At 37.0% G+C, this 20,166-nt stretch overlaps 1 protein-coding gene across 4 annotated transcripts in view; it reads right to left on the bottom strand.

Moving 5' to 3' along the window:
- The window catches only part of COL14A1 (collagen type XIV alpha 1 chain), a 216,156-nt gene that overhangs the window by 172,251 nt on the left and 23,739 nt on the right, over positions 1 to 20,166 (bottom strand). For all 4 annotated transcript variants that reach the window (XM_072774345.1, XM_072774344.1, XM_072774346.1 and 1 more), the window contains exons 4-5: positions 10,178 to 10,321; positions 5,860 to 5,949 (exon numbers count right to left, since the gene is read on the bottom strand). In XM_072774345.1, coding sequence (XP_072630446.1) covers positions 5,860 to 5,949; positions 10,178 to 10,321 — 234 coding nt within the window. The remainder of the gene's footprint in view (positions 1 to 5,859; positions 5,950 to 10,177; positions 10,322 to 20,166) is intronic.

Here is a 20,166-nt window from a genome sequence, read left to right as displayed (position 1 = left end):
GAACTTAACGATATGTAAGAATAGCTATAGCTAAACCTGGGGTCAACTCTAATCCATGGATAGAATATGGATTTCACCTTGAGTGCCATTCTTCAAGCACCACATGGCAAAGAATGCTAAGCCAAAACTCAGCTGAGAACTTACATAAAATCCTCCAGAAAATTATTTACAAATCTGTTTTTTTCCAAAAGAAATAGGAAAGATAAATCAGAAACTAATGAATTTGGTTATTTAGAAGGGGGGAGGGGTAAAAATAGGTAGGCGAAATAAGGAAGTGATACTTCTTCTGAATAAAGTGATACTTCTTTTGTATAATTTTTGCTCTCAGAACCACATTAATGTCTTATGCATTCACAAATTAACCTAGCAGTATTAAAAATGAATAACAAAACCATGGTGAATAGGGAGGAAAGGAACTAACCCATGATACTTTTGAACACCTATTTTATTATATACCCACACTAAAAGCAAATATTTAAACTTTTTAAAAAGACTTTATTTATTTATTCATGAAAGACACAGAGAGAGAGGCAGAGACATAGGCAGAGGGAGAAGCAGAGGAAGAAGCAGGCTCCATGCAGGAAGCCCGATGCGGGACTCAATCCCAGAACCCCAGGATCATGCCCTGGGCCGAAGGTAGACACTCAACCGCTGAGCCACCCAGGTGTCCCACAAATATTGAAACTTAACTAATAATTTTTTTTACAGTGTGTATAGATTAGAAATTCTAAAACTTTTTCTTTAATTTATTTATTCATGAGAGACTCAGAGAGAGAGAGGAAGAGACATAGGCAGAGGGAGAAGCAGGCTCTCTAGGGGGAGCCTGATATGGGACTCAATCCCAGGTTCTTGGATCAGGACCTGAGCCAAAGGCAGATGTTCAACCACTGAGCCACACAGGTACCCCTCTAAAAATATTTTTATGGTTGAGCATGTAAGTAGATATATTTAAGACATAGGGAGCCATGTTTCTAACTCTCTTGCAAAAGGGTTATTAATATGGAAACAGGAGGACTAAAATGAACCCTGTGATAAAGGTCTAAGGTAGATACAAGATAGAATAAGACAGATGATAGATAAATAGATAGAAGAGTGTGCATACGTGTGTGTATGGTGCATGTGTACCTAGAGAAGAGGACCTAGAAGCAATGACAATCTAGATGCAATAAGCACATCTCATGTCCACATCTTGGCTTCTAAATACCATTTTCCATGAAAACAAACCAGGACTTTCTGACGATTAATTTCAGAGAAGCAGAGAAAACAAACAAACAAACAAACAAACAAAAAACATGACTCTGGAATGTAAGATTTGTGCCACAAAATAGGCAAAGCTTAAAGAATGATAGGCATAGGGGACAGCATGAAATAGCTCCCACTGAACAACTCTGGAAGAATTTGAGCATCAAAATAAATAATGATAGTAATGGATTATAATCCATCCCATAAAATAAGAATCCATGGGTCCATATTGATACAAATAGACAAACAAATGTAAGAGAAGGGAAAGATCTCCCTTACAGGAGAAAGCCAGCTATTATATGCAGAGTAAACAATGAAGTTAGGAAAATTACCATTTTATAAACAGCACAGCAGTAACAGATTAAGAATCATCAATGAAGGTTAAAACAAGTGGTAAAATTTTAATGAAAAAAAACAATATTTTCATAGTCTCAAAGTATTTCTTCACAAATTATTTATTGCAAGGGGGCAGATTTCATATTAACCAGGAGTTTATAAGTCAAGAGGTTCAGCTAATGGTCATATAGGAACAAGAGACAAGACCTTGTATGCATTCAAAGTAGGAGGCTGAAATTGATACTTCTCAAGTGAAAGCAGCACCCTCAATGGGCTTAGAGAAATAATGGGCTAGAAAAAAATATCTGCTTTCCAGCAAGGGAGATAATAAAGAGTTTGTATTGGCCTAAGCTCTGTGTGGAAGAAAACTACCTCTCCTATGAACTTGTAACTGTAAACAACCTCTGAGTGTCCCAAGACAAAAAATAAACATAAATAGTTACTACCAAAGGGCACCTCTCTGGAGAGGGATACTCCTAAACCATGCTGTGAAGAATTCCCACAAATAAGCTCACAAACCAATGTGACACATCAAACAAGAAAACAAGCACCATGAATGAAGACCAGTATGGAAAAGAAAAAGAAGAATGTAGACTCCAAATACTTTAAATAATATAATTATTGGGCTCAGAATATAAAACAAATATGATGGAGATATTGCAAGAATTTTTTAAAACACTAAAATAGAACAAAGTATCATAGAAATTTATTAAAGACTAAACATAATTTCCAGAAAGAAAAGATTTACTCATTGAAAAGTACAGGTTAAAAAGCAGATTTGTAAAAGGAAAAGATATAATTAGTGTGCTAGTAGAAAGGTAAAGGAAATTACTCAAAATGTCATTGATAAAATCAGAGAGGTGAAAAAGCATGAAAATGAAGAGACATTGGAGGAGATTATCTATGAGAAATCTAATTTAAATACACAAAAAGAGTGTAGACAGAAAGGAATGGATAATTGGGGGAAAATATTTGAAGAGTGAAATGTTAAGAATTTTCCAGAACTGGTGAAAGACAGAACTCCTAATTCTGGGAGCACAAAGAAATCTGTAACTAGGCTGTTGTAGTGAAACAACAGAATGCCAGAGAAAAGGGAAAGAAGACTGAAAAGCAACTAGAGAGAAAAGAGAAGTTACCTGAAAACGACAACCTTTAGATGGATACAGGCTTGTCAAAAGCAGGAGCCAGAAGATAGTGACACCATAAATACAATCAAAGAGGTTAAAGATATGCATGTTACAACTGCATAATTCAAAATCTAGGTATACACTCTAGAGAAATTCTACTGTGTGTACAGAAGGAGACATAAACAAGAGTATTTATAGCAAGTCTGTAATAGCAAAATGTTGGGAACATTAAGAGTAGAAGGATTAAATACACTGGGGTTTATTTATCCAATGGGATTCTAGTCTACACAACAAAGATGAATAAATTGCCTCTACATAAGTAATGTAAATAACTTTTAAAAATCTAATATTGTGTTCTAAAAAAAGGCAAGTTGCAAAAAAGGTACATATAATAAAATGTATATAAAATTTAAGATATAAATGTATAATTAAAATATGGTTTCAGGATTCAGATATATGTAATAAAATGATAAAGACACATATTGGAATGATAAACACTGAATTCAGAATACTGATAGCCTCTTATGAAGAGGGGAAGGGCATATGTAGGGATACACAGGGAGCTCCAACTATATTTTAATGCATTTATTTTCTTAACTGGACAAAGACATTTATTATGTTATTTTTATACTTTTTGTATATCTGATATATGTAACAATAAATTATAATATTATAGTTAAATATAAATATAAAATGATAAATTATTAGACAAGAAAATGTTTCATAATCTAAGAAAGTCACAAAGCCATCAAGAAAAGGTAACAACAGTACAATTGTCATGAATTTTTTAAAATTGTATTAAAAATTCTCAAAAAACAGGATGCTTGAGTGGCTCAGTGGTTGAGCATCTATCTGCCTTTGGCTCAGGGCATGTTTCCAAGATTCCTAGGATCAAGTCCTGCATTGGGCTCCCTACAGGGAGCTTGCTTCTCTCTCTGCCTATGTCTCTGCTGTCTCTCTGTCCCTCATTAATAAAAAAATAAAATCTAAATAAATAAATAAATAAATAAATAAGTAAATATTTTCAAAAAGCATAAATAAAGTTGCAAGGCAAATAATACATCAAGAAAAGATATTTTCAACAATATGACAATATAAGAGAAAAAGTTTTAGCATCTCAAATGTGGAGATAGAAAACTATTCTTAGAAAAAAACAAGGAACACAGAGCAAAAATAGACCATGGACCAAAGATGGGAAAAAAAATACCAATGACCACTGAAGATATGAAAAACAAAAAGGCTCAACCTTACTAGTAATTAAAGAAATCCAAAGTAAAGCAATTAATATTGTGGAGAAAATTTTTTAAATATTGGAAATTCCAAATATTGGAAAGAATTTATTTTTAAAAATAAATTATTGGAAAAAGTATCACTATGATAGACACTTTCAAAAATTCTAAATATGCATATCCTTAAACACTGAAATTCTATTTTTATTTTGTTTAAAGATTGTATTTATTTATTTTAGAAAGAGAGCGAGCACAAGAGGGAGAGTGGCAGAAGGAGAGGGAGAGAATCCCAAGCAGACTCCATGCTGAGCACAGATCCTGATACAGGACTCGACCTCACAACCCTGGGAGAACCGAAACCAAGAGTCAGATGCTCAACCCACTGAGCCACACAGGCACCCCTCCACTTTTAGAAGTATGTTTTTCCAGCAGGTTTGCAATAGTGAAAACTATAAAGTAACTAAATGCTCATCAGTATGGGAAATAGTTACTATATTATCTGGCCCTTAAAAGGAATGAGGTAGATTAATATTGACAGCTAACATTATTTACTGATAGGCAGTATTATAAGTATTTGACATTTGTCAGCACAGTTAATCTCTAAGAAGCCTATGAAATAAATTCTAGATGAAGAAACAAAGACATAAAAATTAGAATAACCAGCATAAATCACCCAAGCTTAAGGCAAAGACAGCATAAATCACCCAAGCTTAAGGCAAAGCTTTGAATTCAGGCAGGTAAATGGCATGTTGATGCAATTTACCTCTAGGCTATCCTCCCTCCTGTATGCAGCAACATAGAAAGTTCTCAAAGTGAAGAAAAAAAACAATGCAGAGAACAACAAATACAATATGGCAGGCTGTGCATATATGTCTGTATATTCACAGAAAAGTCATATGTCAAAGCATGAAAATAATCACTGGGGCAGGTTATTGGGTGACTATATTTTTAGCAATTCATATTTTGCATTCTTCATAAACCATTTAGTTGTCTTTGCATTCAGTGAATATTAACTTAGACTCCTGTTAGGTAGTAGAAATTACTAGATACTGAGGAGTCAGTAAGGAGCAGAAACAGACACAATCTTATTCTCTTGGATCATACAGTCTAGTGGAAAAAGCAAAACATTCCAATTATAAGTAAATGTAAAATTATAACTACAGCAAATGCTGTGAAGGAAAATTAGTTGTTGTTTGAAGGCCTGGAAAGAAAAAAGGAGTCAGGGAAGGTTTTAAAGAAAGTGATGACTGAAATGAGCTTTGCAGGAAAAAGAGGCAGTATTTACCTAGAGCAGTGATGGGGGAGAGTGTCTCATGTAGACAGTGCAGCAGAAAGAAACCAGATCTTTAAAAGATCTGAATGAGCCAGCGGGGCTAGACAGCAGTGAGCTGTTTGGTGAGGAAGGAGAGGAAGATACAGGTAGGTAGGCAGGGCATGGAGGGCCAGTTAAAAAGTTTAGCCTCTGTCCTAAGAGCAGTGCAAAGCTCTTGAATGAGCTTTAAGGGGTGTGCAGAGGGAGCATAAGGTCAGATTTGTTTTGAAAAGATTCCTCAAACTTCCTGGTAGAAAATAAATGGAGAGTGTGCTAACTAATCCTTTATGCCAGAAAAGAAACTTAGCTTAGCTGAGTATTGGCAATAGATGTGGAAAGAAATGAACAGATCCTGCCAGTATTTTAATAGAAAATAAATCCACGAGAACTTGGTAAGGTACTGAAGACAGAGAGGAAGGGAGAGAAAAGTACTGGCAGTTACTAGATGTGAGGAAGGGAGGAGTGGCATAGGGCTGAGGGAGACTTCTGTATCAGATCTGCACTCTTCTGATGGGGCCAATAGCCAGGTGTGTATATATCACTTGTGTTAATTAGAACAACTCAACCCCCAAAATAAGAAAATCCTCCCCCCAAAACAAAACAAAAAACTGACCTTCTTCTGGTGGAGACGGTTTGTGCCCATTTCCTTTATCCACAACCTTGACTCTGGGTTTTGGTTCCTTTCTTTTTTCCAAATCATTAACTGGAAGAAAAGTAGAAACACAGCAGCATGTCATATTAAAGACTAAAGGAAAATATTCCATAGCTAAAACTCTTGCAAGTATTGAGAGTATTAAGTAGAAATTAGCTCCATGATAGGATTCCATTCCCAAAGATTAGAAGTGCTATTTTGTTTCAACCCTGCCACGAGAAGGTGTGGAAGACACTTAAGAAATTATTTTGGTTGAGTACTCACTACAGGCAGATGTATTAAATAAATCCAACCTGTCATAATTGTTATAAAATCAGCATGATTACCCCCATTTCATGCATGAGAGAAGGAAAGACCAGGAGGCTAACTAATTAAAACATATTTCATAAAACCAGGAAGTATTGGCCCAGGATTCAAGACATATCTTCTGGTCTCTGAAAAAGGCCTATGTGATGGCCCCTGTTCTAGAAAGATCTTGGCCATGAAGATACTCATTTGGAGTTGGTCTATCTGCAACTAGAGAGTGGAAAACCCAAAATAATTTCCTTTCAAACTTAAAAAAAAAAAATCCCTACTAAGTAGCAGTAGAATTTCTTTGTCAGTACCAGTATGAAATATTCAGGAGCCCAGAATTAATATATCCATACCAATGGATATATTACTACTCTCTCATACCTTCACTTCCCACTGCTTAAAACCCCACAGAAGTTTCCTGCTATTGCTTGGCACCCTACCTTGTTTTGAGCCAGTTCAGACCACTACCAGTGGCAATGGTTTTTGCACAAATAAAATATCCATGAAAAGGAAGAAGTGATCCTACAGTGAGATATTTAATTTAATTGTTGCCTTCACTTCATGGAAATCAGCAGATTTATTACAGGGTGAGCTAAGAAGGGGAAGGAAGGATTTCCTCTGAACCATCCTTCTTGCCTTCTCTAGGGCGTTATTTCATTAACCCTGTCTTATCATCCCTCCCTCCTCCTCTTCATTGTACTGGTTTCCTTCCTTTTGCTGAAAGGGTTTGAGATTTGCCAGCTGCCAAGGTCATGTTTGCTCTAGCTCTATTATTTGTTTCCTTAGAAACCTTCCTTGGCTTTGTGGTACCTAGAGGTTATATTCCAAGATTAAAAAATAATAAGAAGAAGATGCCTTGATCCTATTATTCCCACTGACCCTCTAACTTTCTAAATCCATTTTTTTCAGACCTCACTCTCTGACTTCTTTATAAGCGTTGACCACTTTGGAACACCTCCTTCTTTAAATTCTTTGTCAGTTTTTACAGAGGCATTATCCTGGATTTTCTTGTATTCCTCTGACTCTTCCTTTATATTATCATTTTTTTTGGATCCTTTTTCTGCTTCCATTCCTGAAACATGATCATATAGTAAGTTTGCCCTACATCTCTGTACACCCCGCCTATAATTTTATCACCCCACAATTTTAATGTGCACCCTCCTGTGGATAATCTCCAAATCTATATCTTCAACCCCACCCACCCATAGGCCATGGCCTCAAATTGCTTACATTCAGTAAAAGAAATCTGCAATTTTAATATGAGAACAACTGTGCTGAGTGGCGATAGAAGCAGAAATAGATCTGGCAAAGAATAATTCCAGAGGAGGAAACTCAGGGACACTTCATAGGGAACATGATATTTGAGCCAGACTTTGAGAGATGGGCACGATTTTACAGGCAGAGATTAGCAAAATATCATTCCAAAGAGGAAAATGATAGCCAAAAAGAAAATTTGCCAAATAGGGCCATAAACCATTCTGCTATATAAATATATCAAAACAGTCACTTTCAACTGCGTTCCTAGGTTTTATATATAAGTTGCAACACATATGTCATACGACACTGCTCTCTTCTTCATGCAGGAGGCAAATTAAATTGGAAAACAGACTGTCATAAGCAAAGTGGCCTTAATCATGACAACAGCAACCATGTCCCTAGTATGTGTTGAAGTGAGTTAAATCCATGCAGTAATAGGCTATATCATTACCCCCATTTGCAGATGAAAAAACTTGAGGCCATGCTTGATTTGCTTGGCCAAATGCATACACTACATCAGACATGCCTTTCTATCTTTAAAAATCCAACAGCATTGTCTCATGCTTCTCTGTGTATCAGAAGATGGACTCGTGAGGACTCTACACTAATTATAAACCTAGATGCACAGCATTTGTTTGATTCATCATTTTCCTGGACCTAACCATGGAAGTTTTCCAGGGAGTGGAGACTAGACTCCATCTCACAAGGAGCAAAATGAAAAAGAAAACCATCCAAAGTTATTTTAATTTTTATTTGGGAACAACGAATCCTTGACAATAATAATGATGTAATTAAGAAATATATACACTTACATATAAGTGAATCAACTACCAGTTAGACTGTCTTAATAAGATGATTTCAGCAGAGCTAAGCAAGCTGAAAACAACTGCATTTCCTTTGAAGTGCTTTGAGTAAATAGCTATTGGAAAAGCTTTCTTAGGTTACCTGTTCCTTATGCTGCTCAGCCAATGGACTCTCTGGAATCATAAACTGCAATACCCTCAATCTAAAGTAAAATGTCTCCTTGTCCGTCCACTGTTTCTCATAAACTTTAAGAAGAGTTATTTCGCTTACTCATTTCGGAATGTCGGAGGCCAGAAACTGAAGCACAGTGCCAATAAAAGGCAGACAGAGGCTGATTTATATTGGAAATTACATAAAACCCTTTTCCAGAGCTTCCAGACAATGTGAATCTCAAAAGAATGTCATGTTTAAAACATCTGCATGTCCTACTGACAGGTGGATTCACCAAATGTCTTTGTTCAGAAGTTTCAAGCGGTAGCTGGTGAACAAAGTTGGGGTTTTTTTTTATTTCGAAATCCCAAAATATGTGTCATAAAACATTACTTAGAAGAGGAAGGGGGAAAAAAGGAGAGAGGGGCAGAAAATCCAGCTAAAACACTGTTGCACACGCAGTTCTAGATTCGTGGATGAATCTCACAGCCTCCCAGATTTGTGGATTAAGCTAATGGCAGGATTTGAAAAGCTATTGTGATTTGCAATGAAGTCCAGAATTTGCTTCAAAACTAGGGCAGAGTGGTGGGGGGAGGATAAAAGATGTAACAAGATGGGCTGTGAATGGGTAATTATTGAAGTGACTGATGGATACTTTGGGGGTTTTTTATACTACCCTGCTGATTTTTTTAAATATGTTTAAAATTACCCTTTAATAAGGTGGAATTTTTAAAGAGTCTGTAGTAACAATGAAGTAACACAGAAAGTTAACCAGGACAGGCCTCATCTGTTTGCATTCACAATACACAAAACTTTGCCATCCACATATGAATGGCCACTCTCAGGAAGAGGGAGTTACTGTGGTCTCTTCTTAGAATAAAAGGTCCACAGGGGCAGGGATTTGTCATGTTCCCAGGGTCAAAAATAAGGCCTGACACTTAGTAGTCATGCAATATGTATTTGTTAAATGTGGGGGAAGAAAAGAACACATAAATGAACGAATATCTATCTCCCCAAAAGCAAAAAAATCACAGCCTGTAAAAACAATTTTTACACTCAATAAAGGGAAGGCTTTCTAATGACAGGGATTAAGCTACCTCAGAGTTTTCTCCCCTGCTTAGAATATCTCTGCATGCCTTGCCCTGCCCTGTCTTCCCAACTTACTATTTGATAATTGGCTCAAATATGAAGCCATCCCCCATCCATTCTCATCCTAGCCCATTATTGGGACAGACAGAACATCTCCCTTCACAGAGCCCTGAATTTAACTCTCCCCTTAACATTTACCATGTTCACAAAGCTGTTTGTCATGGGACCCAGCACATAACAGGAAAACAGTAAAAGTCAACTGATTCACTATTAGAAAGAGTTGACTTCCTTGTTGTATAGATTGTTTATGTAGAGGCTAGACTGGCACTTGCTGGGGATACCATAGATCAGGTGCAGGCATCATCCACTGAGTCATTCGGTGAGTGTTCACTGAGCACCTACTATGTACCAGGTCGACGAGATGTCTGCATAAGATTCAGAGGACAGTGTGAGCGAGAGCATTTAAGAAGTAAAATTTAGAGGATTTAAGTAGGCATTCAGTGAAATGGGTTAAGGGAGGGGCAGAGGTGTATTAGTGCTAGAAGGAAGATTTCACTAAATATCCTTCAAGAACTCTTCAAATCTAAGTAATCCAATTTTAACCTGTTACAATATTTACCACAGACTCCAACTCAGAGCTGGAACAGAGTCCCCTGGTAACACTTTAAGAACTGTAAATACGTACTTCTGAATTGACCTTGGGCTGGCTTGCTTTCTTTGTCTTTACTGTATGCAATAATTTGAACCGTGTAATTCTGGTCTGGCATAAGACCTTGAATAATTGCTTTAGTTGCAGTGTTCTGGAGATTCAACTGATTGGTTTTTCCACCTATAGTAAAACAGAAAGGTAAGTCAGTACTAAGTAACAGGCCAATTGCATATATTATGAAAATATATTAGTAAACAAGATTTTCAAGGTAAAAACATTAAAAAATATATAAGGGTGCCTATGTACACAGAACTTACTTTTATTTTTTTTTATTTTTTTTTTCAGAACTTACTTTTAATATATTGTTCTTTCTCATTCTTAGTTGTACTTTTTGCATTAGGTAACTAAAACAGTTGTCCAAATTAGATAAAATGCATCTACAAAAATCTTTCATCATAATGCAATTATTGCTTTTATACACAGGAAAAGCCATAGTACAGGATTAGAGGACAGTAAGCCCTCAACATCAGATACAGTCTTGAAGGAAAGAACTCCACTTAAAAGTGAAGGGAAAGATATGAACAGACTGAATGTCATTACCTACCCTGGAATTTTTGCTATGGTCTCTCTAAACTGAGTCAAAGCATCCCCGAAGCATTAGCAATTTAATTGTCTTAAATCTGAGCATAACTGGCTCAGGATGTTGATGGAACCAATCATTGCCCGGCTACTTAAAAGTTAGCTTGGTTTGTGAAAGTATTTCAAACCTCCATTATCTCTCCACCAAATTAGACTGACATCTAAGGCTTTCCTGGAAACACTGTTGCTTAAATACTCAACTTTTATGCAAAATTCCAAATATGCCTATCTTTTCTAATTTCTGGCAGCAGTTACTGAGTCTGAGAAGGGAGAAGTTTAAAACTTCCACCCCGCTAGCACTAACAGCAAAGAGGATCTGAAATTTGCTGAATGAATTAAACGTAACACAGATTACAATATATTTTATATCATAGTCTCATAAAATTAATGATGTTATGTCTGAAATTTGATGCTGCTATCATCCACGCAGCCTGCTACTAGAAGGCAGAACTGAGCCTTTCTCTTGCCAAAACCCATTCCTTTAAACTCATTTATGTGCAAGATGTTAAACCTGGTTTCACAAACTTCTACTATTTAGGGCAGCCCTGGTGGCGCAGCGGTTTAGCGCCGCCTGCAGCCCGGGGCTTGATTCTGGAGACCTGGGATGGAGTCCCACGTAGGGGGCTCCCTGCATGGAGCCTGCTTCTCCCTCTGCCTGTGTCTCTGCCTCTCTCTCTCTCTCTCTCTCCTCTGTCTGTGTGTGTGTCTCTATGAATGGATAAATAAAATCTTAAAAAAAAAGACCTGTATTTAAAAAAATGCTTCTACTATTTAAAACTCATCTACTACAAAGTGCACCAAATAAATCTTTCTTAATGTGTGTTTCACTAAAAAAAAAGTATTCTTAGAATACTCTGTATTAGAATCCCTCTCTGAGAGGCATAGGTATATTACTAAAGGTGTTGATAATTCTACAATAAAAGAAGCTTTAAACTCTTTAAAATAGGACTTCTTAAATTTCTTTGACCATTAACCCATTTGGTGGTATAACAGCTATTAGGACCTTGCAGATTGCCATGGAACACACTTTGGGAAAGCCTGGTATAAACTATACTTAGAACAAGTCTTGCAGTGCTAAAATGTCTACATTTTGTGTCTAGCTACATTGATAACTCTTTTTATTTACTCTATTTATTTTATGCTTGATCAAGTAGATACCAGAGTGTCAACACTGTCTTATTGGCTTGGGTCACTGCATAAAGACATTGGGTCGCTGGACAAAATATAGCCAGTATTCATGAAGAAATAATTTGCTTTCATTCTCAATTTTTATTTTTTGTCTCTGGAGGTGTTTAAGTAAGAGCTGGAGGTACGCTTTGTGGGTGTGCGATGGCAGAGGGGATTGAAGGATCTGGCTGAGATTTGGTTCGGAGATTACACAAATTACTTCCAAGGCTCCCTGCTTCCTTAATGACACCTACGTGGGGTACTCAATAGTTTAGAATTATCAGCAATTGATCAGGGAAAATTAAAATGCCAGTTGCCTGGAGGAAAAAGAATAAACTTTCAGGATCAGACATGGGGAATTCTCAGAGGTACCACAAATGGAAACTTGTTTTTTGACCTTTAAGCTCATAATGATGTTCACGAATCTCTTTTTTTTTTTTCTCACAAGATTTATTTAAATTCAAGTTAGTAGAGGGAAGTACTTGTTACAGGAGAATTTAGTGATTCGTCACTTACGTTTAACACAGTGCTCATCACAAGTGCCCTCTCTTAATGCCCATCATCCAGTTACCCCATCCCCCCACCCACTTTCCCCTCCATCGACCCTCAGTTTGTTCCCTATAGTTAAGAGTCTCTTATGATTTGCCTCCCTCTCTGTTTTTATCTTACTTTTTCCTCTCTTCCCCTATGTTCATCTGGTTTCTTAAATTCCACGTGAGTGAAATCTTACAATATTTGTCTTCCTCTAACTTATTTGGCTTAGCATAATATACTCTAGTTCCGTCCACATTGCTGCAAATGCCAAGATTTCATTCTTTTTTTTTTTAAGATTTATTTTATTTTTTTATTCATGAGAGACACAGAGAGAGGCAGAGACATAGGCAGACAGAGATGCAGACTCCCTGCAGAACTCAATCCTAGGACCCTGGGATCAGATTTCATTCTTTTTGATGGCTGACCAATATTATATATAATAAAATAAAATAAAATAAAATAAAATAAAATAAAATAAAATAAAATAAAAAAATATAATATAATATAATATAATATATATGCCACATCTTCCTTATACATTCATCAGTTGTTGGACATGTGGGCTCTTTTTCCACCTGCTGATAGTGCTGCTATAAATACTGGGGTGCATGTGCCCCTTCAAATCAGTATTTTTGTATCTTTTGGATAAATATCTAGTAGTGCAATTGGTGAGTCATAGCATATTCCTATTTTTAATTTTCTGAGGAACTTCCATACTGTTTTCCAGAATGGCTACACAGTTTGCATTCCCACCAAGAGTGTAAGACAGTTCCCCTTTCTTTGCATCTTCTCCAACATTTGTTGTTTCCTGTCTTGTTATTTTAGCCATTCTAATTGGTATAAAGTGATATCTCACTGTGGTTTTGATTTGTCTTTTCCTGTTGACAAGTGATGTCGAGCATTTTTTCATGTGTCTGTTGGCCATTTGTATGTCTTTGCTGGAGAAATGTCTGTTCATGTTTTCTGCCATTTTGTAACTCAATTATTTGTTTTTTGGCTGTTCAGTTTGATACATTCTTCATAAATTTTAGATACTAGCCCTTTATCTGATTTGTCATTTGCAAATATCTTCTTCCATTCCTTAGGTCACTTTTTAGTTTTGTTTCCTTTATGTGCATAAGTTTTATCTTAATGAAGTCCCAATAGTTCATTTTTGCTTTTGTTTCCCTCACTTACGGAGATATGTCTAGCAAGAAGTTGCTGCAGCTGAGGTCAAAAAGGTTGCTGCCTGTGTTCTCCTCTAGGATTTGATGGTTTTCCACCTCACATTTAGGTCTTTCATCCATTTTGAATTTATTTTTTGTGCATGGTATAAGAAATTGGCCTAGTTTCATTATTCTGCATGTCACTGTGCAGTTTTCCCAACGTCATTTGTTGAAGAGACTGTCCTTTTTCCATTGGATATTCTTTCCTGCTTTGTTGAAGCTTAGTTTAACCACAGAGTTATGGGTCCATTTCTGGGTTTTCTACTTGGCTCCATTGATCTATGTGTCTGTTTTTGTGCCAATGCCATGCTGTCTTGATGATCACAGCTTTGTATTACAGCTTGAAATATGGCATTGCAATGCCTCGAGCTTTGGTTTTCTTTTTCAACATTAGTTTGGCTATTCAGAGTCTTTTCTGGTTCTATACAAATATTAGCATTGTTTATTCTAACTCTGTGAAAAATGTTGGTGTTATTTTGATAAATGTGAAGGCTGTTTTGGGGTAGTATTGACATTTTAACAATATTTGTTCTTCCAATCCATAAGCAAGGAAGGATTTTCCATTTCTTTGTGTCTTCTTCAATTTCTTTCATAAATATTCTAGTTTTCAGTACAGACATTTTACCTCTTTGGTTAAGTTTATTCCTAGGTATCTTATGGTTTTTGGTGCAGTTGTGAATGGGATCAATTCCTTGATTTCTCTTTCTGCTTCTTCATTATTGGTGTATAGAAATGCAACAGATTTCTGTACATTGATTTTGTAGCCTGTGACTTTGCTGAATTCATGTATCACTTTTAGCAATTTTTTGGTGGAGACTTGGTTTTTTTACATAGAGAATTATGTGGTCTATGAAGAGTGAAAGTTTGACTTATGCCTTGGCAATTTGGATGCCTTTTATTTCTTTTTGTTGTCTGATTGTTGAGGCTAGGACTTCTTTTTTTTTTTTAGATTTTTTAAATGATTTTATTTATTTATTCATAGAGACACACAGAGAGAGAGGGGTAGAGATACAGGCAGAGAGAGAAGCAGACTCCACGCAGAGAGAGGCTAGGACTTCTAATACTATGCTGAGTAACAGTGGTGAGAGAGACATCCTTGGTGCATTCCTGACCTTCCAGGAAAAGCTCTCAGTTTTTCCCCACTGAGGATGATATTACTGTGGGTCTTTCATATATGGTCTTTATGATATTGAGGTATGTTCCTTCTATCCCTACTTTCTTGAGGGTTTTTATCAAGAAAGGATGCTGTGGGCAGCCCCAGTGGTGCAGTGGTTTAACGCTGCCTGCAGCCCAGGGCGTGATCCTGGAGACCTGGGATCCAGACCCACGTCGGGCTCCCTGCATGGAGCCCACTTCTCCCTCTGCCTGTGTCTCTGCCTCTCTCTCTCTCTCTCTCTCTCTCTCTCTCTCTTTCTCTGTGTCTCTATGAATAAATAAATAAAATCTTTTTTAAAAAAATAAAGTACAAAAAAAAAAAGAAAGGATGCTGTACTTTGTCAAATCCTTTTTTTCTGCATCTATTGAGAGGATCATGTGGTTCTCATCCTTTTATTAATGTGGTGAATCACACTGGTTGATCTGCAGATATCAGTCCAGGAATAAATCCCACTTGATCATGATAAATAATTATTTTAATGTACCGTTGGATTTGACTAGCTGGTATCTTGTTGAGAATTTTTGCATACATGTTCATCAGGAAAACTTGTCTGTAATTCTCCTTTTTAGTGGGTCCTTCGTCTGGTTTTGGAATCAAGGTAATGCTAGTTTTATAGAATGAGTTTGGAAGTTTTCCTTCCATTTCTGTTTTCTGGAACAGTTTCAGAAGAACAGATATTACTTCTTCTTTAAATGCTTGGGAGAATTCCCCTGGGAAGTCATCTGGCCCTGGACTCATTTGTTTGGAGATTTTTAATTACTGATTCAATATCTTTTTTTAAAGACTTTTATTGATTTGACAGAGGGAAAGAGAGAGCACAAACAGGGGGAGCAGTGGAGGGAGGGGGAGAAGCTCAGCAGAGAGCCTAATATGGGGCTCAATCCCAGGACCCTGGGATCATGACCTGAGCCGAAGGTAGACGCTTAACCAACTGAGCCACCCAGGTGCCCCTGATTACTTATTCAATTTCTTTGCTGGTCATGGGTCTGTTGAAACTTTCTATTTCTTCCTGTTTCAGTTTTGGTAGTTTTTGTTTCTAGGAATTTATCCATTTCTTCCAGATTGCCCAATTTCTTGGCATATAATTGCTCATAATATTCTTTTATAATTGTATTTCTGTGGTGCTGTTTGTGATCTCTCTTCTTTCATTCATGATTTTATTTATTTGGGTCCTTTTTCTTTTCTTTTTGATAAGCCTGGCTAGGAGCTTATCAATGTTATTAATTTCAAAGATCCAGCTCCTTGTTTTGTTTATCTGTTCTATTGGGGTTTTTATATTTCTAAATCATTTATTTCTGCTCTAATCTTTATTATTCTCTTTTTCTGCTGGTTTTAGGCTTCATTTGCTATTCTTTTTCCAGCTTCTTTAAGTGTACGTTTAGGTTGTATATTTGAGACTTTTTTTGCTTCTTGAGGAAGGCCTGTATTGCTATATACTTCCATCTTCTGACTGCCTTTGCTGCATCCCAAAGGTTTTAGACTATCATGTTTTCATTTTCTTTTGTTGCCATGTATTTTTTTATTTCTTCTTTAATTTCTTGATTAATCCATTCATTCTGTAGTAGGATGTTCTCTAAATTCCATTTGTGTAGTCTTTCCAAATTTTTTCTTACGGTTGACTTCAAGTTTAATAGCATTGTGGTCTGAAAATATGCATGGTATGATCTCCATCGTTTTATACTGGTTGAGGCCCTATTTGTGACCCAGTATATGATCTATTCTGAAGAATGTTCCATGTGCCTTGAAAAGAATGTGCATTTTGCTGCTTTAGGATGAAATGTTCCGAATATATCTGTGAAGTCCATCTGGTCCAGTGTGTCATTCAAAGCCATTGTTTCCTTGTTGATCTTCTGCTTAGGTGATCTTTCCATTGCTGTGAATGTGGTGTTAAAGTCCTCTACTATTATTGTATAATTATCAATGAGTTTCTTTAAGTTATTTATTAATTAATCTATATATTTGGCTGCTCCCAAGTTGGGGGCATAAAAATTTGCAATTGTTAGATCTTCTCGTTGTATAGACCCCTTTATTATGATATAGTGCCCTTCTTCATCTCTTATTACAGTCTTTGGTTTAAAATCTAGTTTGTCTGATATAAGGATGGCTACGCCAGCTTTCTTTTGATGTCCATTAGCATGATAAATGGTTCTCCACCCCCTCACTTTCAATCTTTGGATCTATGAGTCTCTAAACAGTATATCAATGGGTTTGGGTTTTTTATCCATTATGATACCCTATGTCTTTTGATTGGAGCATGTAGTCCATTAACATTCATAGTAATTATTGATAGATACAAATTTAGTGCCACAGTATTACCTGTAAAATTGCTGTTCCTATAGATTGTCTCTGTTCTTTTCTACTCTTTGTTGCTTTTGGTTTCTCTTTTCCATTCAAAGGGTCCCTTTTAATATTTCTTGCAGAGCTGGTTTGGTGCTCATGAACTCCTTTAGTTTTTCTTTATCTTGGAAACTCTCTATCTCTACCTCTATTCTGAATTACAGCCTTGCTGGATATAGTATTCTTACTGCATTTATTCCCATTCAGCACACTGATTATGTCATGTCACTACCTTCTGGCCTTCCAGGTTTCTGTGGACAGGTGTGCTGCTAACCCACACTGTTTTCAGAACTCTCTCTTTAACTTTGTATTTTGCAAGTTTCACTATGATATGTCTTGGTGTTGATCTACTTTTGTTAATTTTGAGGGAAGTTATCTGTCCCTCTTGGACTTAAATGCCTGTTTTCTTCCCCAGATTAAGGAAATTCTGAGCTATAATTTGTTCAAATAAGCCTTCTGGCCCTTTTTCCTGCTCTTCTTCTTCTGGGACTCCTAGGATACAGATATTGCTGTGCTTTATGGAATCACTGAGTTCTCTAGTCTATATCCTTGATCTAATAGTTTTCTTTCTTCTTTCCAGTTTGATTATTTTCCATAATTTTATCTTCTATATACCTAGTCATTCCTCTGCTTCTTTCATCCTCACTGTGATTATATCCAGTCAGTTTTGCATCTCAGTTACAGTATTTTTTATTTCAGCCTGACTAGCTTTTAGGTCTTTTATCTCCACAGCAGGGCTTTTCTGCTGTTTTCTATGATTCTTTCAAGCTCAGATAGTATTTTTGTGACTGTCATTCTAAATTCTTGTTTAGATATATTACTTATATCTGTTTTGAGTGGATCCCTGACTGTGATTTCTTCTTTATCTTTCTTTTGGGAAGAATTCCTCCTTCTTGTCATTTTGCCTAAGTTTCTGTCTAAAGAAAAAACTGTAAGCCTGATTCCAAAGAAAAAGAAAAAAGGAAGGAAAAAAAAAGAATAAAAAGGCTGATTCAAAAAATGAGAAAAGGAAACAAAAAACAAACAAACAAATGAACAAATACCATAAGCCTGATTCTAAAGAAAAATTTAAAAAGTAAAATAAAAAAGGGAAAGCCTTGTCCTATTCCCACCAGAACTGAAGCTGTTGCTTTGCAGCACCCTATGATCAGTAGACTTGGGACATGGACATCAGATACATTATATCTGGGCCTGTGTTGATCTTCTGGGGGAGAGGCCTGCTGTGCAGGCCCACAGACCTGCCCTAGAAAGGGTACAGGGGGTTGGGTTTGGTGTAAGCAGCTCCAGTTTCCACTGGGGGTGCTGACCCTGCTGGTGGGCAAGGGTGGATGGTGGTATCACTCCCCTCCCTCCTGTCCCAGGGAAGAGGAACTAGCACCCAACACCGTTCAGGAAGCCCTCACAGAAAAGCAAACACTCTCCCCTCCCTCCTCCCATATCCCAGGCTTCTATTAGATCTCTGCCCTCAACCTGTCTGTCTCCAGGCTGTCAGCACACCTGGCACCACAGTTCTCCTGTGTTTTATCTCTGGTACAGGGCTGGCATTAAAAACTCCCAATCTGGCAAGGTGTGGACCCACTCCCTCCCCTGGAGGGGAGCCTCCCAGCGCTGTGCCCGGCACAATTCTGTCCCAGAAAAGCAATCGGAAGGCCGAGCAGGTGCCTGGAGTCAATGATGCAGCACAGGGAAAAGCTTCCACCTTGTTATTCCCCCTCTGCGTGGGCTTCTGTCCCCTTCCATTGAACTCAGTGGTGCCTGGTGGATTTTTTTTTTTTTTTGTCCTTGGAGATGCAATGTACCATCTTCAAATATACTCCAGGAAGGAGCAGGTTCTCTCCTCGTGTGATCCAGGCAATCCCCATACCATTTAGTCCTCACAAACAGTGCTTCTCAAATTTAACGTGCATAGGAGTCATCTGGGGATCTTTGTAAAGATCAGATGGTGATACAGCAGGTGGGAGGTGCTGACCAATATTCTGCATTTGCTCTTAGCTGATGCCTATGGTACTGATTTCCAGACCACATTTTGAGTTCCATGCTTACAGCAAGTCCATGAGATGGGAACTAGTGCTATTTCTGCATTTTACATAAGAACTCAGAGAACTGGGATGCCTGGGTGGCTCAGCAGTTTAGTGCCTGCCTTTGGCCCAGGGTGTGATCCTGAAGTCCTGGGATGAAGTCCCACTTTGGGCTCCCTGCAGGGAGCCTGATTCTCTCTGCCTATGTCTCTGCCTCTCTCTCTCTCCCTCTGTGTGAGAGGGAGAATAAATGAATAAATAAATAAAATCATGAATAAATAAATAAAATCTTAAAAAAAAAAAAAAGAAAGAAAGAAAAACTCAGAGAACTGAGAGGATAATAAGTTGCCCAAGGACATTTCTTATACACCACAGAACCAGGTGTGGAACTCAAACATTCCATCATGTTGACCTGCTCTTTGCCACCATGCCCCCTGTGTAACAACAGCAATCCCTATATATACTCTGTTGTTTTAGTTGATTCTATTTGTATAACAAAAACATACAATAGAAGAAAGAAAAAACTTCAAGCAAAATTTAATGTTAAAAATTTTGCATAACTACTTTATCTTCATGATCAATAAATCTAACTTTTGCTTTTCCTGATTTAATTGATCACTTATTTTCACAATGTCTATTTAGCTTACATCATTTTAATGTATAACAGCTGAATAATATACTATCAAGTTAATTAATCATAATTTACACAGCTAGCCACAAGCGTTGGCCTTCCAGATGTACTCTATTCTTTTTTAAGTGTCAACAGACCAAAAATATTCATACTATGTTGAAACAGAGGTAGTGAACAGAGGTAATAGTCAATAGCCTGGAAATTTCTCCCAAGGAGAATTATGGGGAACCTAATAGTGACTCTTTAGACTTTAGGAATATTATTGCCTTGATTAGGTTTCAAGTTCAAATATTAAATTAAAAAAAAACTTTGAAATGATTTTAAAGCAACACTCAGTA

Source organism: Canis lupus, chromosome 14 (assembly GCF_048164855.1).
Source record: "Canis lupus baileyi chromosome 14, mCanLup2.hap1, whole genome shotgun sequence".
Lineage (NCBI taxonomy): Eukaryota > Metazoa > Chordata > Mammalia > Carnivora > Canidae > Canis > Canis lupus.
Note: the sequence above shows the minus strand (reverse complement) of the source record. Positions and strands in the feature narration are given on the sequence as shown.